At 41.1% G+C, this 20,869-nt stretch overlaps 1 protein-coding gene across 1 annotated transcript in view; it reads right to left on the minus strand.

The window, feature by feature from the left end:
- LOC115798558 (inactive ubiquitin carboxyl-terminal hydrolase 54-like) overlaps positions 1-20,869 on the minus strand; it is a 51,559-nt gene that overhangs the window by 11,713 nt on the left and 18,977 nt on the right. The window contains exons 3-8 of the mRNA XM_030755439.1: positions 18,629-18,721; positions 8,671-8,805; positions 6,930-7,043; positions 6,713-6,795; positions 4,737-4,842; positions 1,302-1,448 (exon numbers count right to left, since the gene is read on the minus strand). Of these exons, the coding sequence (XP_030611299.1) occupies positions 1,302-1,448; positions 4,737-4,842; positions 6,713-6,795; positions 6,930-7,043; positions 8,671-8,805; positions 18,629-18,721 (678 nt within the window). The remainder of the gene's footprint in view (positions 1-1,301; positions 1,449-4,736; positions 4,843-6,712; positions 6,796-6,929; positions 7,044-8,670; positions 8,806-18,628; positions 18,722-20,869) is intronic.

Below are 20,869 nucleotides of genomic sequence, written 5' to 3' on the forward strand. Positions count from 1 at the left end.
CTAAATTACAGAATTTGATGGGGGAAAGTTATGAGATATGCATCATTGTTTTGTTAGAAGAGCGAACCACATTCTCCTGAAATATTTTATGCTCCTGGGCCAAATTTAGGAGTCTTTTTCCCCCCTCTTATCAACCATTTCTTTATTTCTTTAACAATGCAGTGCAGGAAATTTAAAAATAAGTAATAAGCAAAGGGGGATCGGATTAGAGGATTTCCAAACATGCCAAGAAAAGCTGAACTAGTAGACCGGGACACATTGTCCCCTAAATAAAAACCATCTAACATGAATGAAGTGAAACATATTTCAGTGCGTGATTATCAGGCTTGCAATTTGGAGCACTGCCACTAATCTTTCACAAACTGCAGCCCTTACTTGAAAACAAGAGACCCCAGTACTGCTGCAAAGTATTAGCAAGCAGATACACTCAGCACGTCAATATGCATGCACGGTTACTGACAGATTACAATTATTTGGCTCTAAACCTTTTTAAAAAAACAAGGAGTGAAAATTCTGCCTGTTGGTGGCACTACAGTAAAAGTCAGAAAATTACCAAAGTTTTTAGGATTCAGTCTTTGGAGCGCACGAATGTCTGTCGAAATGCTCGAAGCAATCCATTTTCTGTTTGTTGAAATATTTAAACCTAAATGGATGTGGTGGATGGCATGCCGTGACTCTACCAAAGCGGGAACGCTGTCGATAGAGCTGCTAAAAATCGCAGATGTGACTGTCGTGATCAATTTAATTAAAATCGTTTCTTTTGTTCAAGCCTCAAATTGACAGTTAGAGGCCACCCAGCGAAAACCTGAAGCCTGAAGTGGACATTGTGCAGCTGTGTGATCACAGCCCTTTGACAGCCAAATAAAATGCAGATCAGAGGATTTATTAAAATTAAAAAAAAAAAAAAAGATGCATACATTTGCATTTTTGAACAGTTAAATGTCCTGCAGATGTCAACTAAACTTTTACTTTTTAACTAAATTTAGTCTTCAATGCCTTCCATTGTTCTGAAAAGGCACAATTTCACCTTCAATAAAATACAAGTATTTATGAGTATTTTTACAGGCCCTGACTGGTCTAGAATTTAGCCTTGAAAATGCCCAGGAGCGTCTGGTGCTTGCTGGAAGTTAATAGCCCTTCTGACTCACATGTACACACTGCGCACAAAGCTATTTTCACCCACAAATATTAGGGGAATTATGTCCGTGTATTTATGTCAGTTTGGGCTCAGCTGCTAACATAAAAATGCATGACAAATGCTAATTTGTTAAAATGAGCGTATATATATTGCAGTCCCTTACATCTCCCAGACGCAGGCAGGTTCCCAGGCTGTGTATGACATCCTCTGCGAGGTCAGAGTGGTCTGAGTCCCACACCAGCCCGATGGACACAATCTCCGGTGAGTTCATCAGCACCCGGCGGATACGCAGTACCTCCCCACAGTTACTCTGTGATGGAGAAAGGACGAGAGGTTAAATAAAAAGAGCGTGTGATTAAACTGGTTTATTCATCATGTGTGAGAAGGCAGAGAGCGAGCACGTCACTAAAACCATTCCTTTTATTTGGCAGTGATGAAGATGATTATGCACGCACACACGAAAAACCTGAGCGGTAGGAGGATGAGGGGCAGAGACAAAAGGCTAGGAAAAAAAAAAAGAGATGATAAAAGGACTGTAAGAGAGAATGACAGAGGAAGAAGTGCTGTGCTGAGTTGTATTTGTCCCTTGGGCCTTCTGTTGAGTTCAGAACCGTGTGTTCTGAATCCTTCCTTTGAGTCATGACCCACCACAGAGCTGGTACACACACACACAAAATCTACACACATGCACACACGCGAGCACACACACGCAGTGCTGGCAGAGCGGGCTCGGAAACAGCCTGAGAACACCCTGGCAACCAGACACTTTGCCAAACACAGCACTCGCACACATAAGCACAGTCGCACACAGAACTGTCCCTTTGTGGGCGGCGGGCCGTCTTGCACTGGCACCAGAAATGGCAGGAAGGTATTTTGCCAGGGTCTGCTTCTCAATTCTCAGAAAGGGACACAAACACAGGCCAGGGAGCAGCAGCCAAACAGCACAGCACTGAGACACGGGGCTATCTGTATGCTTAGGACACATGGATGGGACACGCAGCTTCAGTTAGCCCTCTGAGTTGAGGGAACAGCCGCTGACAGCATCATTCATCAAACGGTTGTGCAAACAGATTCGCTCTGCTTCATAATACAGCATTGATTGGTGCAGCCTCATCGTTGAATTTTATATGCAAAGATTCCCCCCACCCCCCCTTCTTTTTTTTTTTTTTCACTGTGGCTGCACAGACCTTTCCAAGACACGGCGAGTTATATAATAGGGCTGCTGGTCAAATGATACTGTAGGTTTGCAGTATGCTGATTGTGGCATTCTTATGGAACAATGCTTGTGCTCATGCGCCCCGATAAATCAAAGAGCAGTGGAATGAAAAGACTCTCCCATGTAGTCACTGACAAGACTGTTTGCTGGAGGATTGATAAACGCTTAAACCACCACACAGCTGATGAGACAGGTTGTAAACAAGCCAACAGTTTAGCTAGATTATGTAAACCACTTTATTATATCAATACGGACGACATCCAAATCTACAAAAATCCAATGCACGGGCCCGTTTCACAGAAGTCATTGCAAGCACCACAGTCACTAACTGTATATAAAAAATATATCTTTACTGATAATGTGTGTATATACCAGGCCATAAATCTATGATCACTTGTATAAATTCTAATTTTTGTGTCTTTTTTATGTTTGAGATTCCTATTTTTTTTTTTTTGTCCTATTTTTTTTCCATCAAATTAACAGTTAAAAATATATTTTTAACTATACTTTACTTTGATGGGGCCAGCTTGCGGTGGCATGGAGGTGTGGTGTTTAGCACTATCACCTCAACACGATAAGTTCAAATCCAGGCTGGGGCCTTTCTTTGTTGAGCCTGCACGTTCTCCCTGTGTCTGTGTGGGTTCTCTCTGGGTACTCCAGTTTCCTCCCACAGTCCAGAGAGAACCACGCGGTTGGGTTAACCGGTGATTGGTGACCCTATCCAGGGTGGGCATTGCCTCTCGACCTATGACAACTGGGACAGGCTCCAGCCCCCTGGCAACCTTAAACTGGAAAAGCGGAAGAAAATGGATGGATAAAACTGGGGAGTAATGAGTAATCCACCCATGGGTAGATGCAGGAGTGGTGGAGGGGTTGAAAATAGCAGACAGAATAAAATAGAATGCCTTTATTGTCATTATACAGGATGTACAGTGAGATTGGAGGCAGGGATGCTGAGCAATACCATCCGACAGGAAGATGGGAATTTCTGCAGCTTAAATAGTGCGTTTGGTGAGGAATGTGAGGCATTATATGTGCGCTGAACTAACTCATAGTTTCCACTCTGTAAGCCTAAATTCATACACAAAAAATACGAAAGGGGGAACTTTCATACTATGAGTAAATCACAGTATTAATATGTCATATAATACTACATAGTATATAATAAAACATGAAAAATTAAAATTTTCTTCATATGAGACACAATTCAAAATGATTTGATGTTGCTACTAAAGCTGATTTAAAAGCTTCTCTGAGCACCACATTTGTTATTACATTTTATTATACTGATATTAATTCACACCTGGCCAAATTTCAAATCATCTGTCCAAAACTTTGCCATCAATCACATTATCCAATCCTCACACTATCCTACCTTCAATCTAGCACCTACATTATCATCCAGCAGCCTCGCTTCCATCCAAATATCATCACTTTGTTTGAGCAGAGCCCAATGTGGTATTAACAAAAGATCAGTGCTGCAAGTGATGGAAGATAAACACAGACAGGTTGCGTGTCTCCCGCAGGACTGCACACACAATGTCAACGTTTACCGTGGTTAAAGAAACAGTGGGTGTGTATTAGTGCGGCCGCAGCAGTGGAAGTGGTGGTTGTGCTGCGTGAAGAGAGGGCCAGCTGCTCGACTATGCCCAGAAAGCAGGCTCTTTATACAGATACTTTGGCAGACAGGGGTGTGTGTGTGTGTGTGTGTGTGTGTGTGTGTGTGTGTGCGTGCGTGTGTGTGTGTGTGTGTGTGTGGGGCCAAACTGGATCTATTCAGCAGCAGCACTTTCCCATGTGGCAGCACAACACATAAACCTCCAGAACAAAGGAATCATTGAAAATTCCTTTGTTCACATACTCTTTTCTTCCTCTTCCCATTATTGCTTTTGAGAATACAGTTTACAGTTTATGCACAGTGCTTACCCCAAAAATACTCTATCTTGATATATAATTTCAAACTGATCTTCCTCTGAGCAACCAAACACAGTTTTCTGCTGCAAGAAGAAGCTGATGATTGCCATCATTTACTGTACAGGAGGTCGACGAGGACAACTCGGAAAATGCTTCCGGTAATAGAAAGTGAGGAGAAAAATGGGAATATAATGCAAATGAGCTGCTGATTACGTAACGCGAGCCCGCCAAGAGAGGAGAAAAATAACAAAGAAATGATGAAACAACCAGTAGTTACAGTGCAAATTGTATTTTCAGAATCTGATTTTCGCCCTGCTTTTAGTTTCCTGATTGCATTTCTCTTTTGATAAAAGGGAAGCAAAGAGCTGAACACGGAAGGGGCGACAAAATGAAGCGCGCCTTTTCTGCAGACACTGAAAAGAATGCGTGTGCATCATGTGAACGTGTCCTGTGTGTGCGTGCTCTCACAGGGCAGTTGCGCAGGTCTCCCATGTTGCTGGCGTTGCGGAGCAGTTCTCCAAACATGTCCGGCGTGGGCTTCTCTCTGCACTCCAGCATCCTCACTGCCTGGTTACTGCAGCATTGGACACACACACACACGCACACACACACACGCACACACACAATCAGATACCCAGTGAACGAATGCATCCCAGAGTTGGACAAAAAAACCCCAAAGAAAATCAATGTTTTCCATTTTTTAAAATTAATAAGTTCATCTGTTTCTTTCTCTGAATTTAGATGCTGATGCTTGCGATGAAAAGTAAAAAGGCTTTCAACAAATTTTTATCCACAAGTATTACAGAAAATGCAACGAAGCAACTTTCGGATGCTCCCTTATTCACAAGAGATCATCAGAGCGGGTAGCTGTGCGAGTTTGAGTTGGCAGATTCTTCCTGACCGGAGATCTTTCACTCGTTAGGCAAACGTGTAAACCGCTACGCTACGGAGCCACTCTAGAGGGGCTACAGCAAATGTCTGCAAATTATATTTAGTCCTGCATCTTTCTCAGGCAACCATTTGTGCACAGGAAAAAAAATAATAGAAAGGAAAAAAAATAAGAAAAAAGGAAAAAAACTGTAAGTCTGAGAACATTTCTAAATCCTATTTGGCTGGCGGTGATCTTTGACCCTCCTGAGATAATCGAGCACTAACCACATGTCAACATTACTGTTTTTAAAGGAAAATTTCTCAACTCAAAAAGGTTTACTTGTGGACCATAGCTGTATTTTTTCTGGCAATCTCCTTCACTGAGGCTTAAAGCAACGACGCTTTAATGCTAAGCTGAATTTATCCCTTTTAAGCACAATTGTCCTCTGAAGGACAAACTCAGATATACATTATAATTCTCTGTGAATACAAAATAAACTTCACAAGTCTGTCTCAGGCTGTACCATGTACGGGATTAAGCGTGCAATGAATCAGCACTGTTTTTTTCTATTGTTCACTTGCTTGTTGTTTTTTCTAGTGACATGTTCCTTTAAGAATAACAATTTTAAAAACCATCCAAATCTGTCCTCCTCCCAGCCACTTTCCTTTCCTCCTCTCACCCCCTTCCATTAACCTCAAATGAACTCAACCTCTTGTCTGTATACCCTCTCACTCGATTTCAACCTCTCCTCTTCAGATACACAGTCAGACGCAAGTCTAAGAAAGCAGAAAATGCAACAACGACACCAGCCAGGTACACACATGTACTTCAGTTGTCTGAACTGTGCTTGAACCAGACACTGGTTTTGTCTTTTCGGTGCCCTCTGATTATCTTACTCATGTTGACTTTTGCATATTTGGCTATCTAGACTGTAAACAACAGGCTTCACTAAGGGTAAAAATAGCTTGGCAGTGCTCACAGGCACAAACACAGAGTGGTGGCACCTCTGTGCCCCACAACTACTTTGACATAGAGTGTTTATTTGTGCTTTTGCCCCCCATTCATTCCTCTATTTCCTCAGCTGTGTTTCATTTCCAAAAGGGACATTGGAGGATCTATCCTCTTATTTCCATCTTGTTTGGCTTTTCCGGCCTTCACTTCCACTTATAGATTTATGCTGGCCCCTGGGTCCACTGAATCAAAAACCTGATTGATTACTTCCCCTGTTCCGTATTTCATTGATGTACCATTTTTATGTAGCTCCAAGTACGCCACCCTTCGTGTGGATGTACCTGCATGTGTATTTGCCAACACAACATCATCTACCTGTACATGGGGGAGTCGTCATGCACATCCTCACCTGCTCTTGCATGAACAAACACGTGTGTGGACATAATGTGTGACGCCGCGCACAGTTCAGTACGGGACCCGTGCAGGGAAGTAGAGAACACGCTGTACCTTCTTTTACTCCCACCCAGCCACAGCTTGCTGCCAGATTTACTGCAGTGTGTGTCGGTGTGTCTGTGTGTGTGTGTGTGTGTTTAGGAGTGTGTAGGTGTGCGTCTTGTCTTACCACAGGGATGTAGTGGAGATATAATGAACCATCTGAATGAAGGGCAGGGGGTCTGATGTGGCTCCACAGCTGTTACACACACACTGGAAATGAAAAGCATTCTGAGGTTCATAACAGGACATCACGCTCCTGTTTTTGGACGATTCGATTAATGCCCTCGAAAAGTGAACGGTGTAGCGGCTCTTTAAAGGGGCAGAAGGAGCAAACAGCCTGTTACCTGTTCAAACAGAGTCATGGCAAACTTCTGGTGTGGAATACAGTGTTTGGCTGTGCAGATGTCCTCTCTACTCTCCGCGCTGATGTGGAAGTGGATTCGCATCAGGAGGTTCTCCTGAGAAACACATGACAAAGACATCAGTTAATGTGTGGGGTACGTTACAAGAATATGGTTTTGTGTGTGTGTGTGTGTGTGTGTGTGTGTTTGATCGCTCCTCTCTGTTGGTGCTCTTGTTAATCTGACCGTGGGAGCTGCATCTATATTTCATAAGAAGCCGACGGATTCCCTGACTGAACACATTTACTACCAATCGATCAGACAGCGCCTCTCAGGCACACACATAAAATACACACAAAGAAAGAAAGAGGCAGAGAAAGAGGACAAAAGTGGGGAAAAGAAAGCAACAAGAAGGGTTTAAAAGAGGAACACTCTGAGGAAGTGTAAAGACATTCAGTAATAAAACCTCGGGACTGGAGTGCAACCAAAATATTTTAGTGTCTGCGAAATATTCCGCTTGCTAAACATAGAACTCAAATATTTTTGAGAACTCAATCATGTACTGCACAATTTAATGAACCCGATCAGGTGGCATTAAACAAATGACTTAGTTATTGGTTTCTGGCAGTCTTTAGGTAAAATCGGTTGCAAAGAGGTGTACTATTCTGCACTGAAACCCTGCTGCGATTGCTTTGTTAGCTAGCAGACTGCACATAGCTCACACATTCAGCAGTTTGCATGGAAGACCGCAAACACTTGCCAACTTCTCCTAACATGGTAGTGAAACAGAGAAAACCACAACACAAACTGGACGTAAAAGTTTGAAACATGTTGGCTGCAGCACTGAGGCACGACATTTACTTTGAAGGCGAACGTTCTCGGTTTCTAGCTGGTGCTGCACATTTCTGTCTGTCTGTTGGCAGGATAACGTGGAAAATTCTGACGGGATTTCCATGAATATTTCTGGAGTTGTTGGGGTGGTACAAGAAAGAATTGATAACATTTTGGTGGTGATCTGGATCCCCAATTTTTTAAAAGGCTTCTTTGCCTTTGTGAGATCGGAGGATTCCAGATCTAATGATTCAGAATGCTGAAAATTATAGGGTCAAAAAGTGATTCACTGTAGATTAAGAAATAAGGCCAGTGACATGGAATAACATCAAAATATAGCTGAACCTGATGGAGGGTGACAACACTGGGTGGTATCTATTGCAGCCTAGAAAATTTGGGGTGGGTGAGGTTTGCGCTTTACCCTTATAGTGCCCTTATACTTATGTTTGCTTCAGCTACAAGAAAGCAGTAATAATTTTATGTTCTGGCCAGATTATTTGGCCAAAGATAAAGATAATTGTTGAATTTAGGTGGCAGAGCCCTGAGGGGATTTGCTGGTTTATTTGCCCATTACATTCAAATAAGGTCTGTTTTTAGTAAGCTTAAAGATACAGTGGATAAGATGATAAGGAATCTCTCACAGCAAAACAGTGTAACAACCCAGCAGGCACCAGCGGCGGCCTCACAAACACAGAGAGTCTAAACAAAATGTGAACACTGCACGCCTGACAAAAAGACTTATTTCTGTGAGGCTGCTGCGCTCGATATCTCCTCTCCCCTGAAGGCTTCTGACTGCAGTAAAGATGTGGTAGTTCCTCAAACACTCACTCAGATCAGCCTTTAGGCATCCCCTCACCTCTCCTATTTATGTTTGTGTGTGTGTGTGTATGGCTAAGTGTTGTCGCAGACTCACAAAGCACTCAGCAGCGTCGTCCATGATGCCCAGCTGAAAGCGCTGTTCGTCTTGGAACGTCTTGGCCAGAGCGCTCCGCAGTGCATCTGAAGGCAGGACCCGCTCACTGCTAAACTGGAACTGAGCAAAGATGCTCTGCAAACATACAAACGTGCAGGAATTAGGTTTTTCTTTTCTTTCCTTGAAAGATCTGTTGCTTTACTTTTTACAGAGTAGCTGAAAAAAAAAAAAAAAACCTCATGTTCTGTCAACATGTTCAGTTAAACATGGTTCCTCTTGACAGGGAACAATATTCTGTCAACTGACCCATAAAACAAACAAAAAAAATAAAAACCAAAACAACGCAACTAGTTGTCAACTTGTCAGGCACAACAAACTCTGACTGGACTGAAACAAACGCCACGGCCGAGGCTCACAGCTCAGCTGGCCTCAATATCAGACCGTATCAATAATAAATGGCATTTGTAGTGCACTTTTCTCTGACAAAAACAGCTCTGAGAGTGCTTTGTAGCAGCAGAACAGAAACCGAATCAAACTGTTGCAGGAGGCTCAGAGGAAAAAGCTAGGCCACTGAAGTGTGTTTTGAGGGCAGCGTCCAGAGTGAAAAGGAGGATCAGGCATTTTGAAGAGGAACAAGACAGGAATGTTTACATTCATGCAAGTGCAGCTATTCAACCCACGCCTCATTTACTGTATAACCTTTCAATGGTCTCTGCTGTTCTTTAGGTTAGTTATATTTTGATCATCATGCAATCTCTCAGATTTATTTTGTGACCCTGATCCCCCGCTTTAGGCATTACACATCATTAGTGATTATTTTGGTCAGTACTGACAGAATTATTTGACACAATTACTCATTGACTTTTTGTATTTAAATGAAATAGAATTCAGCTGAAAACCAAAGAATCAGTTGTAAACTGAACTAAAGATGCCCAACCGGGCAGGGAGTGCATTTTGGCTTTTAGGGAGGCATTAGTCGCTGCTGTGAACAACAGGGGTGTGCTCCATTTTTAGCACAAGGCAAAGTGAGAGCATCATTGCAAAAATGAGATAAGCTTGTCATTTCGTAATTTTTGAAAGCCAAAATTGTACTTGCAAATAAGATTAGATTAATGGCACAGTCATCATTTCCCATGTAGGTATAATTGTGAAATTATAGCCAAATATGTTTGAGAGGGTAAGTTTGCTCCGGGGAACAGAACTGATTCTCATGGTCAAAACTCAATGAAAAATATGGAAATCCATAAATAATTCCTGCTCAAAACCTACATTCAAATAGAATTTAGATAAAAATCAGGCACTGATGTCACTTTTGATCCACATACAGAAAAAAATGTAAACACTTATAATATAATATAATACGTAATAAAATATATATATATATATATATATATATATATATATATATATATATATATATATATATATATATATATATATATATATATATATATATATATATATTTAGAGTACTTTCTAAATACTATTGCAAAAATAATATCATCCAAACTACCTCAGATTCCTCACTGCACTTACTTGGGTCCCAAACAAAAACACCTGCTGAGGCTGAAGAGGATTGGGTGAACACACACACACACACACACACACACACACACACACACACACACACACACACACACACACACACACACACACACACACACACACACACATTCAGAGATTCCTTTATTTATTAGCAAGACTCTTGTAAATAGTGGCAGCAGTTGCAGAAAAAGTAGCAGCACTACTAGCAGAACAAGACAACATAGTCTGAACCTCAAGTGTAGTGATATAGGTCTCAACAGAAGCACTTAAACCAGTACGGAGTTCAAACAGGGGCACTGAGAGTTAGTTTGGACTAAAGCTGGATGAAGGAGCGTTGCAGTGTCCAAAGAGGGAGAGATAAAAGCGCGGATGGACTTCCTCCAGACTGCCGACGGATAAAAAATGACCTAATTTTTTGATGGTAAAAATTCTCAGCAGGGGAAAAAAAAAAAAAAAAAAAAAGGAAAGCCAAGCAACTATTTTTGACCAACACTAAAACAGCCCAAAACAGAAATAAACATAAGTTGCTCTGACGTGTCGGAGGAGTGGTTGGTGCTCTGCTGGTTTCTGTCCCAGTGGTATTTCAGTCACTGATTAGATGGCTGTACTGAAAGGCAGCAGGTGCTCTGTGTCTTGAGGACTTCGAGACACTATATTAAATGACAAATATTTCAGCACAGTCACAGTTCATCAGCATCCATGGGTCATGATTATGTCTACATTGGTTCCATCTAGTTTGATATCCCAGAAATATAAAATCACGACTGCAGCCTAGATGTGGCGGATACTGAAGTGTTACATCATTTTTAATTCCTTTGTTTCTGTAATTGTTGATTTGGGTTGTTGGTTTAACAAAATTAAACTTGTAAAGACATCACCTTCAGGAAATTGTGGCTTTTCTGACATTTTATAGACCAAACAATTTGATTGAAAACATAATGAAAGATTAATTACTTATTAAAACAGGTGCCAGAAGCTGCCCTGAGCAAGTGTTAAGACTTTTTGAAACCTTATTGATCCCGGAGGGGAAACAACAGTTAATTACAAAAGTATATTTGTTGTAATATAAATAACAGAATCCAGAAACACAGGGAACAGGGCATATTGTACAGTGTACTGCAGGGTGTGCTGTAATACCCTTCTGTACTTCAACTTGGCAAATCTCATATAGAGTACTGTGCAAAAGTCTTTAAAAAATCTGGGTAAAACGGGACAAGTGGAGGACAGAAGGGGAAGTGGCAGCCCTAAAACATTCCAACATAGACCTGACAGAGGACCTGAGAGATGCATCTGGGCTTCAGTTAATCCTACTGTTCAGTGAAGCTTCATAAAAAATGGTCTCAGTAGGAGGGTGGCTGTCAAGAAGCCATTCTTGAGGAACTGAAACTGGGGAAAAAAGGCAGAGTTGTGCCAAATTGCTCAAGAACTGGACTAAAAATCAGTGGAAACAGGTCTTATGGAATAATGAATCCAAATTCGATATTTATGGTTCAATATGTTGTAAAACAGCTAAATGATCATCTCAGGAGGAACGGTTTATTTGAAGAGTTTCAGTCAGGTTTCAGAATTCATCACAGTACAGAAACAGCATTAGTGAAGGTTACAAAGGATCTTCTTACAGCCTCTGACAGTGGACTCATCTCTGTTCTTGTCCTGTTGGACCTCAGTGCAGCTTTTGATACTGTTGACCATAACATTTTATTACAGAGATTAGAGCATACTATAGGTATTAAAGGTACTGCACTGCAGTGGTTTGAATCATATTTATCTAATAGACTCCAATTTGTTCATGTAAATGGGGAGTCTTCTTCACACACTACAGTTAGTTATATAGTTCTACAGGGTTCTGTGATAGGACCAATTTTATTTACATTATACATGCTTCCCTTAGGCTGTATTATTAGAAAGCATTGCATCAATTTTCATTGTTATGCAGATGATACTCAGCTTTACCTATCAATGAAGCCAGATGACACAAATCAATGAATTAAACTGCAAGAATGTCTTAAAGATATTAAGGCCTGGATGAACTCTAATTTCCTGCTTCTAAATTCAGATCAAACTGAAATTCTTGTACTCGGCCCCACAAATCTTAGAAACATGGTGTCAAACCTGTTGAATTGAACTTCCCTGGATGGCATTACTTTGGCCTCCAGTGACACTGTAAAGAGACATTTTTGACCAGGATATGTCCTTCAATGCACATATTAAACAAATATGTAGGACCGCTTTTTTGCATTTGCGCAATATTTCTAAAATTAGAAACAGCCTTTCTCAGACTGATGCTGAAAAGCTAATTCATGCATTTATTATTTCTAGGCTGGACTATTGTAATTCATTATTATCAGGCTGTCCTAAAAGCTCCCTGAAAAGTCTTCAGCTAATCCAAAATGCTGCAGCTAGAGTACTGACAGGGACTAGAAAGAGAGAGCAGATTTCTCCCATATTAGCTTCTCTTCAATGGCTCCCTGTTAAATCTAGAATAAAATTTAAAATCCTTCTCCTCACATACAAGGTCTTGAATAATCAGGCCCCATCTTATCTCAAAGACCTCATAGTATCATATCACCCAAATAGAGCACTTCGCTCTCAGACTGCTGGCTTACTTGTGGTTCCTAGGATACGTAAGAGTAGAATGGGAGGCAGAGCCTTCAGCTTTCAGGCCCCTCTTCTGTGAAACCAGCTCCCAGCTTGGATTCAGGAGACAGACACCCTCTCTATTTTTAAGATTAGGCTTAAAACTTTCCTTTTTGATCAAGCTTATAGTTAGGGCTGGACCAGGTGACCCTGAACCATCCCTTAGTTATGCTGCTATAGGCTTAGGCTGCTGGGGGGGGGTCTTGTAATGGACTGTTTCTTTTCATTCACCTTATTTACTTTGTTTTTACTCCACTCTGCATTTAATCATTAATTATTATTAATCTCTGGCTCTCTTCCACAGTATGGGAGTTTTTCCTTCCCACTGTCGCCAAATGCTTGCTCATAGGGGGTCATTTTGATTGTTGGGTTTTCTCTGTATTATTGTAGGGTCTTTACCCACAATACAAAGCACCTTGAGGTGACTGTTTCTTGTGATTTGGCGCTATATAAATAAAACTGAATTGAATTGAATAGAATATTGTCTATAGCCATCTGTAAAATGCGGTGGAGACTCTGTAATGGTTTATGGCTGCATTATGAATGAGTGCTGTGCTGTGTAAATCACTGTACCTATTTCTTATTTTCCTCGGAAAATAGGAAGAAATGGGGGGCTGCTTTGCAACCCACCTCCACCTCAGCTCCACCTTTTCTGTCAACGTTTGATGCCTGGTCAATTCTGAGCATATACCCTCAAGTCTTCTTTTAAATATAGTGGTCCTGACTGAATAACAAAAGGCTAATCCAGCAGAAAAAAATGGGTAAAAAATGATCCACGAAGCACATGTAAACTTATCAACAATAATGTAAGTTATAAAAAGTTTTTGTATCTGACTACAGACTATACCTGAAAATGGACACTCATAAAACAAAAATCATTTTGATTCAATTTTTCTTTTTTTTGCTGAATGCTGTTCAGTACTTTTTTGTGAAGCTGCAGCCAGCAGGAACAGCAAACACAAAAGTGAGAACAAGTAAACTTGTAAGGCAACTTTTTTTTAGTGATCCATCTATTCATTTTCAGCCTGCCATTTACCTAAATTAATTATATCTTTAGAGGTTATTTTTTTATGCATTGCAGGGAAGTGCTGAAAATCCTATATGATAAATAATAGAGGCTTGATTTCCCAAACTAGCTTTCAGTCATTATCATTAATATAGTATTAAATTGCAAGCCAGATTCACTGAACCCTGCAATAACCCTCCAGCTTCCTTCAAAATATATTTGGCAAAGCAAATAAGTCTGTGGGACCGACAGCTGAAATGCTTGTTGTTGCATCTTAAGAGTTCCCTTCGACCAAACTTAATCTCCCTCCACTTAATCACCGAGCAACTGACTTCAAACATTAAGTTCACAACAAAATTAATGTGAGTTTAAACTGGATTTTCAAGCCTGACTGCAGCGCTAATCTTAAGTCTAGCCTAAATTAGGATCTAATTAAGCCAAGTAAGCATTTAATGAAGCTGGGAAGTGTGATTTACCCTAACACTATTAAGTTAACGATTTCTTCATTTAAGGTGTTACTTCTGAAATTATGGACACAATCTAGCAAGATGGCTGTGATCCGGTGGACCGGACATGTTATAAAACAATAGGCTTCAGCCTGAGAGTGGCTGAGTGTGCGCAAGCCGAGGGCTGGCAGTGGGAAAGGTAATGCAGTGAGGGAGAGGAGAGAGAGCGAGAATAAGAAAAGGGAAATAGAGAAAGAGAGAAGAGGAAAAAGGAAAAGTGAGAGCAGTAGGGTGTGCGTGTGTGCGCTGACTGCAGCAATGCGCCAAGGAGAATGGAGGGGGAATATATCCTACAGAGAGAGGGAGGGAGGGAGGAGAGAAGAAGGGAGGGGGAGGAGAAGGGGGAGGGATGAGGTAGAGTGAGTAAGAAAGGAAGGTGAGTGTGCATGTGTGTATATATATCTATGTTTGTGTGTGCGTGTGAACTGGTCTGAGGGCAGGAGCAACCGACACTAAGTCCCACATTCATTCATCTTTCTGCTTCCTTTTTGCTCTTTTTTTTTCTCTCTTTTTCTTCCTTCTCTCTTCTTCCTCATTGCAGCATGTGTGTGTGTTGGGGTATCTGCATCTATAAGTGTGCGTATGTGTTTGTGTTGTTGTTGCGCGAGATAAAGTGTTGCAGTGATTTCTAAAGGGATAGCCACAGGCAGCCTCTGAACTTATGTTTACTACAAAGGCAGGCGCCTTTATCTGCAGCAGATATCCCTCCAAAATAAAAGAACCCATAATCCGCATTTATATCTTTGGCTCTTTAAATGAACGCTTGAAAATTTAACCAACCATTAAAGTTCATCTGGCGTGTGTTTTGCTTGGTTATTCAAAGACTTTTATCTCCATTGCTGTAGGGAGAACAGCTACAAACACAGTGTAAGAACAATGTTACATCTGTTCTTTGGCGGGACGGTTAATGGAAAGTGACAGGAAAACGCCTAACACGGTGACAATACCTTTGATTTCTAGGCCCACAGCTGTCATACCGTACACCCACGAACCTGTGTGTGTGTGTGTGTGTGTGTGTGTGTGTGTGTGTGTAAGATAGATTTGTGAGCATCTTAAGGTGCACGTGTGGAGCAGCCTAGCGTGTTCGGCATACAAGTAGGACTTGCGTGTGTTGAGTTTGTGTGTGTGCGTGTGCGTGTGTGTGTGTGTGTGTGTGTGTGTGTGTGTGTAGAATCCCAGCGTGGGCTCTGCTAGCTCAGCGCTTTCAGTCAGCCAATTAATTACAGAGAAGCACTGGAGACAGAGCAGCGTGTGGAACACACACATCGACACTGCTAGACACACACACACACACACACACACACACACACACACACAATTACACCACACCACATTACACACAGCACTTCTCTTCACTCAGACACATATTTGTCATCACTGATGCAACAAATGGCTGGAACAGAGCTGCATAAGGCTCGTTCATTGCGAGGGTCTCACGACTTCACCGATCTTCAGCTTCTGTTTGGTTACTTTGCTGCTGCTAAAATGATGAAATATGATAACTTGATTTAACCTGTAAAGAAGTCTATAAATGTGCTGCTTCTAAACACTTGATAAGAATAAGATATTTTCCTTTGCTTGGAAAAAGCGTGTGATTCACAGGACTACATGTTGCATTTTACACAATGTGCAGAAAAAGAGAAAATACTGCATACTAGCAAAAGCCCATTTTAAATGCATCAAATGAAATGTCAGGTATTAAAAATAAAAGTGATAATCTCTGTGGATTAGCAGGTTTGCTGTCATGTGAAAACTTTGTCTTCATGAGGTGTGATTTTAGATCAGTTTGTGAAAGAAGAACACAAAAATAAAGGTCACACAGAGGAAAGAAATCATACAAATACAAGGCAAGAAAGTAATGACGCTTTTCCACTAGTACCTAGCAAGTTTTTAGGGTTTTCCATTAGGCAGCAGTACCTGGTACCAGGTACTTTTTTAGTACTTACTCAGCCACGGTTCCAAGTGCGCTAAAATGAGCTGATGTCAACATCTCATGTCAACAGAATGGATGCCACTGATTGGTCAGGCAGTGAAATCACTAGATGAGTCATGAGAATCACATTCACATGAATCAAAACCACCGTTTTTCAAACCCGACAACAAGAGAAATGGCTGCACACTAACCAGCACAGACATTTTTGGGCTTGGTGGCCGACAACAGAATCCACAGGAAGATAGATGGAGCGACCGTTCGTGTTTGTGTCACATACAAATTATGTCACAGGACATTCAGGCCGTCTTGCTAAGGTGGTACTCAACTATAATGGAAAACGCATGAAACTGAGTAGAGTGGAGTCGAATCGAGCCGAGCCGAGTGGGCACTAGTGGAAAACATTTTAAACTATGGCCAAACCTGGGTTTTGACGGCTTGGCAGTTAGAGTAGCACAAAATAACACACTACAAAGTGAGCCTGTTTACATATAATACGTAACAGCCCCCAGTGCTTTTTCACTGCATTGTATATTTGGCTTCTGCTGCAAATTATAATAGATGAGAGCAGAGTAAGGGTTTCCAAAGTGATCTGATGTGAAAATACAAAACTGGGATACTTCAAAATAAATCATACCTGAGACACTTATTGCCATTTGAACACCTCAGCTACGTCTCATTCCCGGTGCTCAGATACCTCTTTTCCACCAGTGCTGATGGCTTTTGAGAACCATTTCACATTTCAACAGGTTAGATCAGGTTAGAAAGCGGAGTAATTTTCATGGGAACATGGCTAACAGAATCAGTGGCCTGCATCTGCCAAATACTGGCAGATGCAGGCCACTGATTCTGTTAGTTCTGCTTTTTGGTGGGAATATGGACATGTAGTTTGGGGACCAGCACCATGTTGGCGGTAAAGGCGTGCCTTGAAGTACCATCTTTGGCAACAATGGATCCCTCCATCTAATGTCCAAGAAAGTCCACATGAGGAGTCATGAGGGGTGGCTGTGGCATAAACCATGAACCTAAACACTGTTGTTTACATCCTGTTTGAAATCTTTGTGGTTTGCACTTTCCTTGTTTTTTTTTTTTTTTTTTTTTAATTTTATGCTGTTTGATTAAGGTTTAGACCGAGGACACGCTGGGGAGATTAAATCTCTTGGCTGGCCTGGGAACACCTCAGTTCCCCCCGATAAGCTGGAGGAGGTGGCTGGGGAGAGGGAGGTCTGGTTTTCTCACTTAGGCTCCTACCCCCGTGACCCAGCCTTGGACAAGGGGAAGATGGATGGATGGATGGATGAGGTTTGGTCACCAAAACATCTTGACGAAGGTTATTAAAAGGCTATGGTTTGGTTAAACACAAAAAATCTAACCCCCTTTAAAAATGGTTGTTTAAAGGTGACAGAACAAGCGTCCATATGTGATGAATTGGAAGTGAGACTGAGCTCAATATGGCATCAATGCCAAAGGACACCTAGTAGGTATCCATGTGAAGGCAGTTGCTTCTCACTAAAGGGCATATTAGATGCAATGGGATAAGAAGATGTGATAAGAAAATCACAGCTTTACAAATACGATTATTCATCAAGTCAACCCATATGGGAAAAAAAGCTGAATTTTTGCACATGAAACTGTCTCCTTCCCATACAATATAAATATATATTGTACTTACAGCAATATATAAAAGTGTGACAGAAGTCTCATAACATTTCTATATGAAAGATAAAAAATCATTGAAAGTGTACAAAGTCGGCAATTTTGTTCATTTAGTGAGCTCTTTTTTTCTCCTCTTTTAAAGCAAGTAATCAAAAGTATTAGTGTTACATAACTGACTGCACAAATCTCCCCTGCTGTGTTTAAAGAGATGGATTTCTCCCACCGTTGTGTCTATCCAAACAAGAATTTAGTCTTTCATTAGCTTAAAAAAAGGAAACAAAAAAAAAACAAAAAACGGAGCTTCCAGAGTTGTTCTCCAGTATCTGAAGAGTCAGAAAAAAGTTTGATGGCAAGCCCAAATAATGAATATAACAACATGTAAAAGTAAACATTCCTGTTTGTGGAAAAACAAGTGAAAACCCAATGCCATACTTTCTCTTGTCTTTAACTGTCATGCTACTCTGGCTGCCAGATAAATGTAATGGAATAATGAACTCTTTACATGTTAAACCATTAAACAGAAGCAGAAGTGAGTTGTGGACCATAATGGACCAACAGACACTTAAGAAAACTGTCACAGTGCTGCACAAAGAAATACAACTGAGTAATAGGCACTGCTTTAGGTTTACAGTAAAACCACTACAGCCCATTAGAGGTCCAAAGGAGGGGATGTTTTACCTTCAAAGCACAGAAGATGCACGAGTCCTCCATGCACTTATGAGTGGTCAGCTGTCGAAAACTTCTGCGGAAGATGTCAAGATGCCACAAAACCTGAAAGACAATATATGTGTTTATTATTTATTCAGTGTTTCCACTGGAACCGAGTCCTTTGTCCCTTTCTTTCTTAATCTTGTTTATTCCTTAAATTTTTGTTCCCTCTTCTTCGAGCATGGGCATCTTTAAGCTTGTTGCTTCTATTTTTTTCTGCGGGTTTGATCATCCTCTGTATCCCTGAGAGGTCGAGACACTCCAGGCTTTGCTTGCTCTGTTTTCTTGTTAGTTTGCAATTCATGTGTTTCACATGATTTTTAATCAAAGGGTTTTTTCTTGCACAAAGGAAATTCTGGAGCCAAAGCAAAACATTTTGTTAATTTGGGCTTCATTGACTCAAGAATAACATGCATTTTTGATTATCAAATGATCAGAAATAACGGGAAGCTGCATATGATTTCTGTTAACTAAAGTTACACAATACTGCTCCACTACCCCCATGGCCCAAAGGTCTATATTACACAGATAAAACCCATTAATCAGATTAGGGCTGCAACGATTCATCGATTAACTCGTTTAAATCGATTCTAAAAATTTATCGACACAAATTTACTGTGTCGATGCTTCGTTTAAACTCTGCAGCACTCAGCTGTCTCGGTGTAAGCGGCGCTCCTCACTAGCATTAGCAGCATTAGTGCTGACGTTTTTTTTGTGGGTTTATTGGGGGCTGGCAAACCAACATAGAACACTCCAGTCCACCTACTGGACTGGAGTGTGAATCACTCACGTATACACAAGCACACATTCTAAAAAGCTCTCCGTCGCTGCGATGGATTTCCTTTAACACAGAGTGGATCATCACTAGAGTTGCCACCTGTCTCGTAAAATACAGAACCCCGTATGTTACGGGACTCCGTGGAATACGGCTCCGTAACATGCCGTGTTCCGTACTTTACGGGACGGGTGGCAACTGTCGCTGACATGCATTTCCACGCCTCCACTGCTCTCTGTGTGTCTGTGTGTGTTGTGCTCGCTGAGAATTTCAGCTGCTATTTTTGTCTTTACTTCAGCTGTAGCTACCAGAACTGGTTTGCTAGCGAGCACGGGCCATTAGCACTAGCGATGGTTCAGTACCGGAAGGCCCGCCCCCCAGGACCGAGGGGCTCCTTCAAAATATTTTTTATACTTTAATCCCTTATTAGTGACTAAATATAGACCTGCAGTAGAAACGTATTTTCGAGAATGCTTGTGAATACAAAGCATTACACCATTACTCACACATGCGCCATGGCTCCCGCAGCCACTAGTTTTTGAAAACACTCATAGCAGGCAGCGGTTTTAACTGCGCAAGCGCAAAGAGGCGAAGCTGTGACGGTGAGCTCAAGTAGTGAAAAAGGAAACGTTTTTCCAGCGTCCAAAACAGCAGCTTTTTCTTTTAGTAACCACCATTAAATCTGTGAAACAGCTGGAGGTCCTTAATCAAGCACCTGATCAGCAAGTGTTAAGGTGAAGAAAAGAGAACTTTGTAGCTGCTCCATTCACCGCTGTTTGTTCACATGAAACTGCAGTACGGAAGTTAAAATATGCAGATAAACTGTTAATAAAAAAAAGTATTTCTTATCCGATTACTCGATTAATCGCTGGAATAATCGATAGAATACTCGATTACTAAAATAATCGTTTTATGCAGCCCTAAATCAGATATTGACTGAGCAATAACTAAAACTGTGAATACACAGTTCTTTTGGGAACTGATTTAAAAGCATCTGTATATTAGGGAAAGTTGGCATTTCATAGTTTATTTCTTAAAATATGTTTGCACACTTTGTCTGTACTGATTCAAGACCTCTGTGAGGAGGTATGAGAGAGAGGACCCAAATGCGGGACACAGATTAAATAACAAAAAGCAAAAGTTAAAAAAATGATACAGAAAGGCCAAAGGGCCAGAAAAAAAAGGAGCCCAAAAGGCAGAAAAAATAGGAAAAAGATTAACTGACAAAGGGGAACACACAGGGCTGATTAAAGACACAGGTGAAACTAATGAGGGCAGCATAGACAATCACAAAGGAGGGAGAACACAGTAGAAACACACACTGCCATTAACACAGGAAGTGAGAAGAAGAGGGAGACAAGACAAGGACACACTGGGAAAATATGAACACTATAAAAACACAAGAAAGAATATCAATTGAACCAAAACAAACAGAG

The sequence above is a fragment of the Archocentrus centrarchus genome, chromosome 19 (assembly GCF_007364275.1).
Source record: "Archocentrus centrarchus isolate MPI-CPG fArcCen1 chromosome 19, fArcCen1, whole genome shotgun sequence".
In the NCBI taxonomy this organism is placed as follows: Eukaryota; Metazoa; Chordata; class Actinopteri; order Cichliformes; family Cichlidae; genus Archocentrus; species Archocentrus centrarchus.